A 14,608-nucleotide genomic window follows, 5' to 3' on the forward strand; every position below is an offset into this window, starting at 1 on the left:
TGTCATGAAAATAATGAATTACTCTTTTATAAACGGATCTTTTTACATTAATTATAATATTGCTAAAATTAATTATATTTACTTTGCCCCAATGAAATCCTAGTTTATCAAAATCCTATTTACATATCCTCTCACTCACTCTATTTTGAAAGAAACCTGTGAACTAGGATAGTTCCATAGCTGTTGCCTAGACACAGAGAGTGTAACTTAGTTACCCATCAATCTATTCTGCCATCTTAAAACAAGTCAAATATTTGAAGCAATGATTCCAGGAAACCTGTGTATATGTTTTCTGTATTTTTAATTATTTTATTAGATACATCTAAAACAAAGTAAAATTATAATGATGGTGGAAGGAAATTGTGATTTTCAGGAAAACAATTTGTAGATTATGTTTTAATTATAGAGAACTGCATGGGGTAGAAAAGAGAGAGGAGAAAAGAGAGGCATTTCCTCTAATTCATGAGATACTTATAGTTTTATACCTAAGAGCACTGAATAAAACTTTTCTGCTATTGCTCAGATCATGATGTAATTGTTGTTGATTTTGTTGTTGTTAGAACTCTGAGTATTGATAATGTCCAATCACATTTGGCTGTTGAAGCATTCTTAAGCACAATTCTAAGTATGTTTATTAACCTTTTTCATTGAGATAGTTGTAGGTTAGAGAGAAATTACACCGTCATTTGTCTACTAAAATTAACTGGATAGCTTTGCTTCAGTTAATTGCTATTTAGTTTTATTTGCTGAGTTGTACTGTATATGTACAATTAATGCATATAAACAATCCTTTATTAGCAGATATGTGTAAATATTGTAATTGTATTGTTAACAGCAATTATATGAAAATATTACTGAATTTAAATTTTCAGTGTAAAAGCAACAAAATGTAGATATTGTCACCATCTTCAGAAACCAACACTCTAAAAATTTACAAAGCCAAGATGATATAGTTTCACTTTGTGGTAATTAAATCTATAAAGTAAAACCTCAAAGACAGGTGTTAGGGTTCAACCTGAAGACCAGAAAAACAAAATAACCAGTCACTGGTTTTTATCTCAACCTCAGTCCAAAATGATGATCCTGCCTCCAGGAAACATCAGAATGAGACTGACAGCTGTCTCCTCCTGTTCTATAATCCTCTCTAGTTCTGAGCTTAAGGGCGTGTACCACTACTGCCTGGTTTCTATAGCAAGCTAGAGTGGCTACTGGGATTAAAGGTGTGTGTCATTGCTGCCTGGTTTATAAGGCTGCCCAGTGTGGCTATTTTACTTTTCTGATGTTCAGGCAAGGCTTATTTATTAAAATAGGAATGAAATGTCACTACATAAGTCTCTGTAACACTCTATTTTGCACTAGCAAAATAAAATAAAAAAGAACCACATACAATGACATACTGAAAGGTGGCAGCTTTTAGTAAAACAGTACTTGACTGGGGCTGATAGACTGGCCTGGGCCCTGAAGCAATATTCTTGTACCTTTAATCTGAGTACTGATATAAGGCAGTAAAGTAGGAAAGTTACTTGCATGAGATTCTCATCACTGCACTGGAAGACTATGTGGCATTCTGGGCAGGAATGGGAAGAGTGGATCCACCAACATGATCTGAATTTTGGGTATTCCATAAATTCATATTTGCTTTGGAATAACTTAGACACCCAGCACCTTAGTTTCCTCATCATTGAGATGGGATGAAGCTATCTCAGAACATTGCTGTAAATACAAAAACATTAAAATCTGCCCAAAGAAGAAAGTACTTTAAATTTTTTTATAACTGTAATTTTATATAAAGATAATTTGAGCTCATTATAAAAATATATGGATAGTTACATTTAAAATAATTGTTATAGTATCAGTTTTCTTATTAAGTGATAACCAAATACTGAGACATTTATCAATACTTGGTATTAATGATTCACGATGCTTTGAGAGAGAAAAGAAGGGAGAGGGAGGAGAAAATAAAACATATGGACCTGGATATTCTTGTGGGGAAAATCCATTGGGGTTGTTTCCAGACATGCTTGTCTATATTCATAGGCATTTGGAAATATATTGGAGATTGTCTTCACTTTCCTTTCTAAATTTCATATAAAATACAATAGATACATTTCAAGTAAGACTCAAACAGAAAGATTTGAATCATAAACTTGGACTGGCTGGTATATGATACCATTACCGAGTTCCATTACAGGTCTCCAGAAATTACTAAAATGTGCTCTTCATACAAATAAATGAAAGTGGGTGCATCGAAGCACTAAATCACTTCTCTGCTGCATTCTGCTGTACGTTTACATGGTTTTTACCCATAAAATGCATCTTATTAAATAATTTACTTCATATTTTTGGACATTTTCTATCACTATTTGGAAAATTAAAAGAAATTTTGAGTGTTGCAATATCCCCAGAAATGCATGCACTATCTATAATTTATTTCGATATTGCTATAATCTGACATTATACAGTTAGGATTGAATTTTCAACATTCAAAAATGGGAATTAAAATTGATGGTCTTCCAAAAGTTATTTTAGAGTTTCCTAGCATGACATTTTCAATAGTCTTTGATAAGCAATTGCACTGACAAAAGTAGTAGTGGATTGAAAGGGTAAAACCTTGTTCTCAGTCGAAACTTGAGGCTACCTACAAAACCAGTCAAGAAATAGCTACTCATGTCTTCAAAATATAACTTTGAGGGAATTCATAAAAAACATTTAATTTTGCGTATCCTTATTTGCATGTTATAGTAACTGAATACAATCAATTCAAACATATTGGCTCGTTACGTTTTCTACCGAATAACAGTGTTAAGTAAAGTAAAAGTAGCCACTTAGAATAGCTCTGTACTTCTTGTTCTGAGAGATGTCTTAAGTCAAATGGCACCTTGAAAAAAAACTTGATTGTATATGTGTAGGAATTTATGTCTTGGAAAAGTAAAGCAGACAACTGAGGGAAACCCACAGTGTCTTTATGCTGCTCTGAGGGAGTGGGATCGCTTCCTTATCTTGGGCTCTCTTGTTTGCTTTTCAGTTGCTGCGAGTGTGGCTGTGGACGGGCTTCTTCCCTGTGCGCTGTTGCCCATCCAAGCCTAATATGGTTAGTGTTCCCTCCCATTTCCCTCCTGGGTGATGTCCACCTCTATGTACTACCTCCAGCATTCGCTGACTTTCTCTATCTGTGTGTATCTTACCAGTTTAGTAAACCAGCTACACTTGAAAGGTGACAAGAGTAGATGGACCTCATTTCCATATAGAACCTCCTAAGTAATTATTTGATAATGGGTCATTTTAAATCAAATACCGCGAGCAGAGTCAAGGTATCTGTCAAGATCTGTGCTTCTTCTACAAGGCTTTCCAGTGGTTCTGATTTGAAGTAGGAATTCCAAGGAATACAGCATCTGTCATATTTAACATCTCACTGTTTTTGTTGTTCCATTCAACAAAATCCATATCATGCGTGGAAGTACAATGCTACTTCTGTCCAAGTAAAATCACCTATTCTGTCTCCCAGAACCATGGAATGTCCATAATGTGACCACAGTCTTCTATCATCATAAATATCATGGATACATGTGGCATTGATGAGAAAATACAACGTAATTAAAATGGAATATAATTATTTATTATATTTGAAGTGATATTCCTATTTTGATACCACCGAATAAATATATATTTAAGACTCAATGTCCAAGTGGGATAAACTTAATTACTTTTAAACAAAACAAAATTTAAATATATAGTCAGCTTATAATTTTAATATTTTTAGTTAGCATGGACAGCAGAATTCTGTTCTTTCATTTAGAGGGACTCCTACATCAAAGTGAGATAGATTATAAAGTAATCTAGACGTTTCTTTGGTAGATTACAGTCACATTTGTGTATTATTTTCATTTGTAGTCAAGATTTTCAATAAAATTCAGTTTAAATGCTTTTTAGAGGATAACATAGCAGCTTTTTAAAAATATATTTATTTAATTTGTATTTTATCTGTATCGTGTGTGTCTGAACGTGGCTTGGTGAATGTGTGTGCAGGTGGCCATGGAAGCCAGAGGAGGGCACTGGATGCTCCGGAGCTGGAGTTATGGTGGTTGTATATGATCCAATGAGTTCTAGAATATGAGCATTTGTCCAGAGGAGCAACAAGAGCATTAGCCACTGAGTCAGGGGTGGCATTTTAAATTACTACATTGATAACCAATGTAGTAATTTAACATTATTAAGAATAACTGATTTTTGCTCATTAGTAAAATTCGTGTGTGTGGAAATGGGGTTCAGACTTTAAATCTGAAAAGATCATGAATTCTTTAATAAATTCTCATCTTAACTTTTCAACACAACTACTTTCTTTCTCATGTATTAACTACAAGTTTCATGGAGTAGGTGTATAAACCTTGTATAAATGTGAAAATAGCCCTCATATATCAGACATTATAAATGTATTGTTATATTAAAATTCTAAGAGAATTAAATTTTAATTCAACAGTGAGACTATAAGTAATCTTTAGATTAAACTATGAATGTCTTCAATTTTCTACTATTAGTGATCACGAAAAAATATTTTGGCTAAGTGAACAAATCATCAATTCTCAGATACAATATTTGCAAAGGCCCTTTTGATAAAATATTCATCGTGCCATTCCCATAGTCACGAAGACCAATTTTCCATGTAAAAACATTTCTCCTGAGAAGTAAAAATGAGAAGTTTCAATGAGTTGTATTTGTAGTTTACATGTCCCTGTCTATGGAGATCTTGGCATCACAGCTTTCTTGTATTTATGTGAAAAAATATGGATGGGATTCATAATGATCTGCTAGTAAGACAACCTATATGTCCAGTAAACCATTTACATGCACTCTTCCCTCCCCTTACCATACATTTATTGAAAATTGTTATCCCATAAAACAAAATTTACTCATCCAATGTTTAGTAGATATACTGAATTTATAAGTAAAACATCTGTATTTAAGTGGATAACACTTTTCATTGTATGTTCCCAACTCTACCCCCTGGAATGGTCTTACTCTGCAGTGCAGACTGACCTGGAATGAATTATGTACCCCAGATGACTGTGACTGATTGAGTTCCTCCTGCTTCATAATCCCATTGTTGAGACCAAATGCATGCACCCAAATGCCTGACTTAATTGGATAGACTCCTGAAGTACAAAATCCAAAAATTTATTCAAATGATGTGCCTTCACCCTTTTATGATTGCAGCCATAAATTTTTCTAAACTGAACATTATACGAAGATTAGGGTCATTATTATGTCAGGAAAAACGTGAGTGTGGTAGTACACAGTAGTGTGGTTTAAGAAATATTACTTTAAATCAGTGTGGTGGGCAGACTTTAAGTTCAGCACCCTGGAGGAAGAGGTTAGTGGATCTTTGTGAGTTTGGGGCCATTTGGTTATCGTAGCAAATATCAAGACAGTGTGGGGTTGCATAGCGACTATCTTCTGCAGTTTCTCTGAAGAAGATATAAACGCTAAGGCTTCTGTAAATTGTTAAGTTTTTAAAAGTTTTGACATAAAGTTCAACACAAGCACACTATAGTTAACTTTCACAATGAAAGAATGGTAAAGAAATATACACACCCTCAATTATTTAAAGAAATCAGAATAAAAAACTATCTTTCCTTACACTACTGTATTCCATGAAACATTAGTCAATTTGAAAAAAATGTTCATAATATATCATTATAGATTAAGATAATAGGATACTATGATTGTATGAAAGCCGTTGTTGGAGCCAGAATTTGTACTTTTTTTTTTTTTGCTATTCCATTCACCAACCATTTTCTCATTAGCCACAAGAGAGCCATTAATAATTCTTTGATCCAGTCAGTGTATTGCTTGGTACTCTGGAGTGCTTTATACTTATATCCCAAATTTATTAATTTATAACCAGAAAAAAATACTCCTTAACACTTTCATCCTTACATAGATGAGTGTATAGTCTATCATGGGTTATGGGTTTTCTAAAGTCCAACTAGAAATCTAATGGCTAGAATTAAATTTTCAAAATCACTATAACTATCACCAAGGGTATATAATATTGATTCTTAGGATGGATAAAGAAAATAATGATTTATTTTCTAAATCCCTATAGCTTCATGGCTATATTTATATGTCAAGCACCTCTTTGAGAGTTTTAATGAACACTAATTAATGAATGTGACTACTTAATAGCTCATTTTGGTTACAGAAATAGAATATTTTTTCTTGAAAGCGAGAGAATTATGAACAGCTAGTTCCTGTAAAAACAAACACTTCATATACTACTAAGGAAATCATTTCGAAGCTTAACAAAATAGTAATATGAAGGAAAATAAAGAGCATCTTCTCTGTTCAAGAAAAAATAACATTTTTGGAAAATAGGAAGAACAGTTTATGTGTGGAGTAACATCTTCATTGACTCTTTGACTAGTGGAAATTATGCATTTGGAACAGGTAGACAAGACGATATTGACTGAACATGCTTGTATGCAAAGTTTTGCTAATGAGACTGAACCACTACGGAGTGCCAGCTTCTTCTACTTGCTGCGCTTCGCTGGCTCTGTCTTGTGGAAGCTTGTTTTAATGATGCTTTAGGGGTTCCAGAACTTCATTTTATGTGCTAATGTGACATGCAGTGTATATGTTACAGAACTCTAGACATACACAGAGCCTAGCTTTAACCCCATTTGTATGATCCCCCTGACTTTCACTTCCAGGTAATAAAATGTTAACGGGTCCTCACCAATGTGTTCCAATTTTTTTTCAGATGAGATCTAAAGTTTTATTTCCAGTTTAAATATCTGTAAGGCTTATTTAATAATAAAAGTTATTTAAAATGTAGTTTTGGCAGGTTGTTATTTACGTATATACTTTTCAAGTGGGAGTTTCGAGAGTGGAAGTGGATGATTGTTTGCCAAGGTAAACTATAAGGATTCATAAGCCTTTTAGGTTTCCTTAGAATTCCTGCAATAACTTTGACAGGTTACTTAGATAACACAAACCTCGGGATAAATTGGTGTGATTGTGTTTAGAGCACTGTTGATAAGACACAGCAGTAACTGCTTCCCTGAGTCACTTACACCAGAGATAAAAAGGAATACGCAATACCTAGAAAACTAGGGACAATGAAGTGAAATAGCACATATTATCTGGAATAGACAAAATTCTATTTCAGTACAATTTTGTGTGTTTGTGTCTACACTTTTCTATCTATTGCAATGTGGCAAGGTGAAACATGTCTTAAGAACTCTTGAATAAGAAATATATCAAGTGTTAGTAATAGTATTTAAAATACACCAATTCTCTCAGGTGTAGTCTCTTTTTCTAAAAACAATATATTTTAAACATTACTTTCAGTTCTCCAAAATTATGTCAGGTGTATTATACTATTTAATTTGCAGTTATATAACACAACAATGTTGTACTTTTTAAAAAGGTGGTATTAAGATGTATTGCGTTTAGCATTTTGTTGTATCTGTTTGAATAGCCACTAGGAAACCACAAAACAGACTCTGTATTGTTTTTATAATAAAATATATAAATCATTTTAAATATTCTCATTACAAAACCAAAGTGCAATCCTGGTAAAGCTTTATTTGACATTGTACCTATACATACAATAATCATCAACTAAATTTGTAATGAAATACTTAGTCATTCTGGTTGCATTTTCTTAATGCAATAATAAATGAAACTTTTGTATTTAATGAATTCAATTTTGTTGTGGGATCTTATGAATAGTAAAATCACTTCCTTTGAGTTTCATGAAAATTAATTTAAATATTTTCATTTTTTTCTGACTGTTTAATGTTATATAAATCATGTATCACATCAACCAAGTATTCATCAACATAGTCATCTTCCAAATGCCTGTCATCTTGTAGGCACAATCAAACCATCATCCAGTCGTTCATTTATTCATTCATCTCTGTAAATTATGTTGAATGCCAACTCCGAATCAGACACTAGGCCACTGATGAAATTTGTAAATCAATACTAGTGCCTGTCATTTAAGTAGCTGACAAATCCTAAAGGAAAATCAAACTTAAATGAGTGTTGAGCGCTATAGTGCAAGATTCACATCGTGAGAAGTGGAACTTCCTGAGTTTAAGTTTTGGGGGAAAATATATAAATCAAAATTTTTAAAAAACAATATTTGGACATTGTTAGAGAGAATATACTTTTAAAAAGACAAGTAAGTTCAAATGTCTGAAAGCATGCAGAGCTTTCAGTTAATCTGTATTCAGACAAAAATAAAATATAGCAAAGTATGCAAGATATAGTCAATATTTATTATTTTATTAAAGGCTTTGTGTAGTAAGATCATTCAATAAAATAATATGTTAAGTAATATGCTTTGGCAATAAAATAATCTAGTATGATTTGGAGAGTCAGCAGAAGGTGGTACACATCTTTATTCTTAGCACTCTGAATGAAGAGTCAGGAGGATATCTGTGAGTTAGATACCAGCCTGGACTACATAGTGAGGTCCAGGATAATCTGGAATCCATAGAAAGAACCTGTAAAATAATCTAAAATAAAAATTAAAAAATAGTATACTTTAGGAAATAAGCTATAGAATAGATAGCCATTGTTCTGAAGGCACAGAGTTCCAGATAATAAGTACAAAGGCATTATTGATGCAGTGGTTGAGGTTCTGTGGAGACAGGACTTAGGATGCATATTGTATAGAACTTGGGATTTAACAACTAAAGAACATAAGAAATTGCTCAAATTTTTAGGAAAATGGTCATACTAGAGTTAGTCATAAAAAGCAGAATGAAAACTGTTGAAAAAAGTAAAAGTTTATATGTTAGGTACATTGAGTTTGATTGGCCCTAGAACATCTCAATAAAAGCAATATTTAAGAGGTAAGAATAGACCTTTCCGTGAAATTAACTCAGAGCTTTTATAGAAAAGGATGTAAATGATTGGATAGAATAAAGATTAGCAAAGATCTTTGCTTGGGATTTTAGAAAATATCCATTCATAAGCATAGAGAAAAGAAAGGCATCGAAAAAAAAGGAGCAAAAGGATCTTAGTCAATTTAATAATTAAAAGCAATATGTAATCACTAAATTAGAAGTTATCATATGTGAACTGTAAATGAAGTCAGAATGAGAATAGTTTTCAAAATCTTCCAAATTATTGGCTAGTTAAGAAAAACCAGAGACTACGATTTGGGTGATGGAGGTAAGAGAGAGGCAAGACAGGTCTCTGATGAATTACAGAGTACTCTGAATATATATGATTGAAAAGAGTTGCTGAAGAAACTATAGTAAACGAACAAAGAAGTGGGAAGGAAACAAAAAAGAAAGAAGCAAAGAAAGAAAAAAGAGAGAGATGAAAGTGATGTGGGAGAATTGTCTGTATTCTGTCAGTCATGTTACAAATAAACGCTGATTGGCCAGGCAGGAAATATAGGCGGGAAAACCAGACAGAAAGTAAAAATGATGTAATAACAACAGGAAAATTCTGGGAAGGAGGAAGTTGATTCCTCCCAGTCCTGCCCAGACCACCAAAACAGCAGGATATGATCTGCCCCACTAAAAAAAGGTACTGAGCCCCATGGCTAACATAGATCAAAAAAATGGGTTAATTAAGGTGTGAGAGTTAGCCAATGAGAGGCTAGAGCTAATGGGCCAATCAGTTTATACTTTATGGAGACCTATGTATAATTTTCTTTGGGACTAAACAGTTGTGGGGGCCCTGGTGGGAGGACAAAAACCCCAACAAACAAACAAGCCAGCCCCCTCATGTTACAGGAAAGAAGGAAAAACAAAGGAAGGAAGGAAGGAAGGAAGGAAGGAAGGAAGGAAGGGAGGGAGGGAGGGAGGGAGGGAGGGAGGGAGGGAGGGAGGGAGGGAGGGAGGGAGGAAGGAAGGAAGGAAGGAAGGAAGGAAGGAAGGAAGGAAGGAAGGAAAGAAGGAAGGAAAAGACCAAAATGTTTCAGGCGAATATCAAACCAGAGAAAATGCTAAGCAATCAAGGCTGGAAAACGCAGTGGCAAATTGGCTAGAAATAAATGAAGAAGAAAAGAGAAGAGGACTAGTGTATGGTATGAGGAAATAACTTTAAATACAGACTTAGATGGTTTAAGACAGTTGAATCTAGAGAACATTATTTGTTGAGCATCTAAAATAGCAGCTTGAAAAGTGAGTTCCATTCCAAATTAGTGTCGGTCTAATTTTTGTTACTAGTATGGGACTTGGCTCTGGGCTTGAGAAAATTCAGTAGCATTCATTGCTCCATGGGTTATGTAATAGATTCACTACTTTTAGACGTGGCTAACTGTGGCTCACTTTGTTCTAGGCGGTGTGGCTACAGCAAAGCCAAGCAGGATCCAGAAGAGGAAAAGATGCACTTTCATAATGGGCACAGTAAGCAAATTGTGCAAAATAAAACCAGGAGACTTTATTATTATTCTGATTGCTGCTCAGGTTAGACAACTTGTAGTAATTTACCAAATCTATTACGAATAAAACAAGCAAGTATTTCGTGCATTTATAACTCCGGGCTTGAGCAAACTCTGGATGGTTTTTTCAGTTCAAAAACCAATCTTTCCATTATTATCACTAAAATAACAATGCTTACCTACCATAAAAATGCTACTGTGGTTCAAATCAAAATCCAAGGTGAATTCCAAGTTCCATGCAAAGTGAGTAGAAATCCATTATTAAATCATGCCTTCAGGCCTAATGAATTAAGGTTAGTCCACCGCTTCTTTTTGTGGGACTGCAATGGAATTTCCTGGTGTACAAAACCTTTCTGTCATCAGCCTTGCTTGAGATGACCTGAAAAAGGCCATATATTTCAACAAATGCATGAAATCCAGTTTCAATAATAGGCTTAAGGTATAAGTGTGCTTTAATCTTGATAGTTAGCATATACAACATGAGTCAGTTTGAAAACTGAGTGAAGGCAGATATCTTTGGCTTTAGTCCTTCTACTGAGACCATATATAATTTGATGAAAAGCAAGGAGACCACTTCCTAGTCCTATGTGTCGGTTATCCTTCTTTAAAGTGCGATCCTGGTATGATTATCGGTAACTTGGACTAAAATGATAAATGGATCTCTTGGAATAGACACTGAGTAAAAAGTAGTTCTGTTTTCTTTTTAATTTTTATTCCAGCACCACAAGAAGTTGTTTTACATGTTCTTTAAAGTCAGAATTAATAATCTATTGCAATATCTAAAAATGAGCCTATAGACCAAATCAAAAAAGAGGCCACTATATTTTTTCCTTCTTCAATCATCAAAGTGTTCTCAATATGCATCTGAGTCTCTCTGTCTGAATAGTATCTTGAAAGATGATTATAAAGACATGCCAGCATATACACATTTCTTGTGTAGGGGACCGTCCATATTTATAAGTTATAAAAGTAAAATAGCTATGTACATAACTGTTGTAAATAAAAAGAATGCCTGTTCTTGCAACTCAACTCCTTTTAGAAGTAAGAAAATTCAGTCACACTAGAGTATTGACAAAGTTGGTGCTTCCCCTCTGCTTCATTAATGTCCACGTATCGTTACAGTTAAACTGCCAGGGGTCAGAACCTACATTGATCCGCACACCTACGAAGATCCCAATCAAGCTGTCCATGAATTTGCCAAGGAGATCGAAGCTTCATGCATCACCATTGAGAGAGTCATTGGAGCAGGTGAGAGGACAGCCACATTCTGACCTTTCAACTTTGTTTATACTAAGAATGCAATACATCCATGTACTGACCTCACACAGTGTGTTCTTAACCTCTTGAAATGGACCTCTCAAAGTTAGTTGTGACTGATCATCTTTAAATGAAACTTCTATGTAGTTCATAAAGGAGCAGCTGACTATCTTCTCTTAGCAGAGAAACCCAGTGAATAATCTTTGCCCATGTGGTATTGTGTATATGTACAGCGCAGCTGTAATACTGGAAAGTATTTGCTTTGTTTAATTCAACTTGTACAGGTCTTTACATAACCCAGCTGATCTCTGCCCTTTTCCCTTTTATTTTTTTCTCATCAGTAGTAGGTATTGATAGACTATGAGAGAAGTAAAACAAAATGAATTAAAGTCAGTATTTTTTTTAAAAAAAATTCTTCCTAATGTTGCTATTTGGATTGTACGGGTTAAATGATGAAGTTAGTAAGGCCTAAAGTGTTTTTTGGTCATCTGCAGAGGATATTTCCCAATATAACATTTACTTTTGTTAATACTACTGTGGATGTTTGGTCTCACCCTTAGTTTATTTTCTTCCATCTGAACCTTAATGCTTCAAGATTTCAGAATTTTATTATAATAAAAATTCTAAATGAGTTTATACAGTATTTTTTTTTTAAATCTTTATCACAAGGTGAATTTGGTGAAGTTTGTAGCGGACGTTTGAAACTACCAGGAAAAAGAGAATTACCTGTGGCTATCAAAACTCTTAAAGTAGGATATACCGAGAAGCAGCGCAGAGATTTCCTGGGTGAAGCAAGTATCATGGGACAGTTTGATCATCCGAACATCATCCATCTAGAAGGTGTTGTGACCAAAAGTGAGTACATACAGAGACACAGTGTGTGTGTGTTTGTGCCTGTGTGTGCCTGTGTGTGCATGGGTGTGCATGGGTGTGTGCATGTGTGTGATACACATAATGAGTATCTGTTTAAATTGTCATTGTCTCTACACTAAAAGAACTGAACAAACTAAAATATTAATTTCTCAAATGGTAAAAATTTCCTTAAACTTTAGATTTTTATTTAAGATGATCTGTAGTAAGCCCAAGTTTTATTTTATAAGTTGTGTATTCATTTACCATGAATTCACTGCCAGAGAACAAACCAAAACTGTAACCAGTAAAACAACAAAAAATTAGATAAAATTATTTACTTCTGGATATTTATGTAATTTTTGTTTTAGTTGTGAGCCTAGCCTTTAGCAACAAGTCATCTTTCAGGTCTTGATTATGTATTTTTTTTAATTTGTTAAGTTTTGTGCTACTAGTAATTAACTGTTCTCATCAACAGCCTCAAAAAAATCCATAAGGATTAATTAGTTCTTAGTTATAGGAAATTCACCTTTTATTCAGAAACACCAAGATTTTGCATGCCATTTAAATATTGTTAACATTTTATGAATGTATTTTTGTACTATGCCTTTTCATGAAGGATGTCAAATACTTTACTAAATCATCAGTTACTCAATAAAGAATTTAACTGGTCCTCTACTGGTCCAGAAATGATTTTCCTACAAGCTGTTTTGTCCTAAGTCACTTAGCTTGCATTTATTGCTCAGCATAACCCACTCAGTTACCTTTATTTGACATGGCATTCACATGCATGCACACATGCTCTCTCTCTCTCTCTCACACACACACACACACACACACTCAGAAAGTATATAAATATATATAAAACAATTGAACTAATAATCAAATAAACACAGTGATATTAGTAAAGTGGATATGTACTCGTTGAGCATTAACTTGGACAATACCCATTTTGAGTTTTATCTGATTTAATTCATAGTATCTTCACAGATACATTCTGAGGTACCTTCATCCATCTGTGTGATAAAGATGATAACATTTAAAATATAAAAACCATTTAAATTTCTTAATGGGAATGGACATATGGCCAATGAGCAGCAAGATAAATTTTCAAAAATCCTCACTGCTCCAGTAACTCCCATTTAATAATTCCAAAAATATTAAATGGGATTTTTAGAGATTATCTAAAGCTATGTATCCCACACTGTAGTTACAGAAAGCTTTAAAAACTCCCAACCTTCAGCTTTCTGTAGGATTCTCATGACCCTGTTCAGCTGGCCTTGCCCTATCAGTGTACAGGTGGCATTGTGCCGACCACCCTGCCCCCGTGTCTGCGCTCTGTGCATTGGCACCCAGTTACCGAGCTTCGGGTAAGGGAGCTGGAGGTTAAAATACACACACACACACACACACACACAGAGAGAGAGAGAGAGAGAGAGAGAGAGAGAGAGAGAGAGAGAGAGAGAGAGAGAGAGAGAGAGAGAGAGAGAGAGAGGAGACGGGTCATCCTTGAATTCCTCAAGAATGCCCCCTTTATTGTGTTCAGGGGCAGATTATATAGAGATAGCCACGCCCCAGCCAAACCCACCAGAAACCACTCACCTCCCATCAGGAACTCCGGAAAGTCTCGTGCTCAGAGCAGCTGTAGGCACTCAGATCAGGGGATTACAAGAAATTCAGGATCTGGAGTCTTACTACTCCCAACAGCATTGTAGCAGAGCTCATGTGTGGCTTCTTGGAGACCCAAGTTTTCCTGTCACAGAGAAAAATGTCAGTCAAAGCATAACTATGAAAATTCTTTCATAATTTATATGAACAGGAGGATATATACTTTATATTTTTCTCTGACTATAGAGCTTCTGAAATATACACCTCACATTTATTGCCTTTACAATTCCTTCAAAATCCTAGTCAAATTACACAAATTATATCCCACAATAACTCCTAAAGTTGCCTCAGAGTCATCTCCTGGCCTTTCCAGTGCTCTGAAGATGTTTGCAACAATCTAGAATGTTCTCTTATTTGGTCCAAAACTCTTATTGAAATATTCTAGTTAACTTTCTCATATTGGCACACAGTTTTCAGTTCCCTAGGCAA

At 34.5% G+C, this 14,608-nt stretch overlaps 1 protein-coding gene across 12 annotated transcripts in view; it reads left to right on the forward strand.

Annotated features, from left to right (window-relative positions):
- Epha5 (EPH receptor A5) overlaps nucleotides 1–14,608 on the forward strand; it is a 278,396-nt gene that overhangs the window by 227,067 nt on the left and 36,721 nt on the right. For 6 of the 12 annotated variants that reach the window (XM_075942761.1, XM_075942754.1, XM_075942755.1 and 3 more), the window contains 4 exons: nucleotides 3,026–3,091; nucleotides 10,303–10,370; nucleotides 11,528–11,653; nucleotides 12,332–12,517. In XM_075942761.1, coding sequence (XP_075798876.1) covers nucleotides 3,026–3,091; nucleotides 10,303–10,370; nucleotides 11,528–11,653; nucleotides 12,332–12,517 — 446 coding nt within the window. The remainder of the gene's footprint in view (nucleotides 1–3,025; nucleotides 3,092–10,302; nucleotides 10,371–11,527; nucleotides 11,654–12,331; nucleotides 12,518–14,608) is intronic. The other 6 variants (XM_075942756.1, XM_075942757.1, XM_075942759.1 and 3 more) reach the window with 1 other exon arrangement.

The sequence above is a fragment of the Microtus pennsylvanicus genome, chromosome 12, assembly GCF_037038515.1.
Source record: "Microtus pennsylvanicus isolate mMicPen1 chromosome 12, mMicPen1.hap1, whole genome shotgun sequence".
Taxonomy (NCBI): domain Eukaryota; kingdom Metazoa; phylum Chordata; class Mammalia; order Rodentia; family Cricetidae; genus Microtus; species Microtus pennsylvanicus.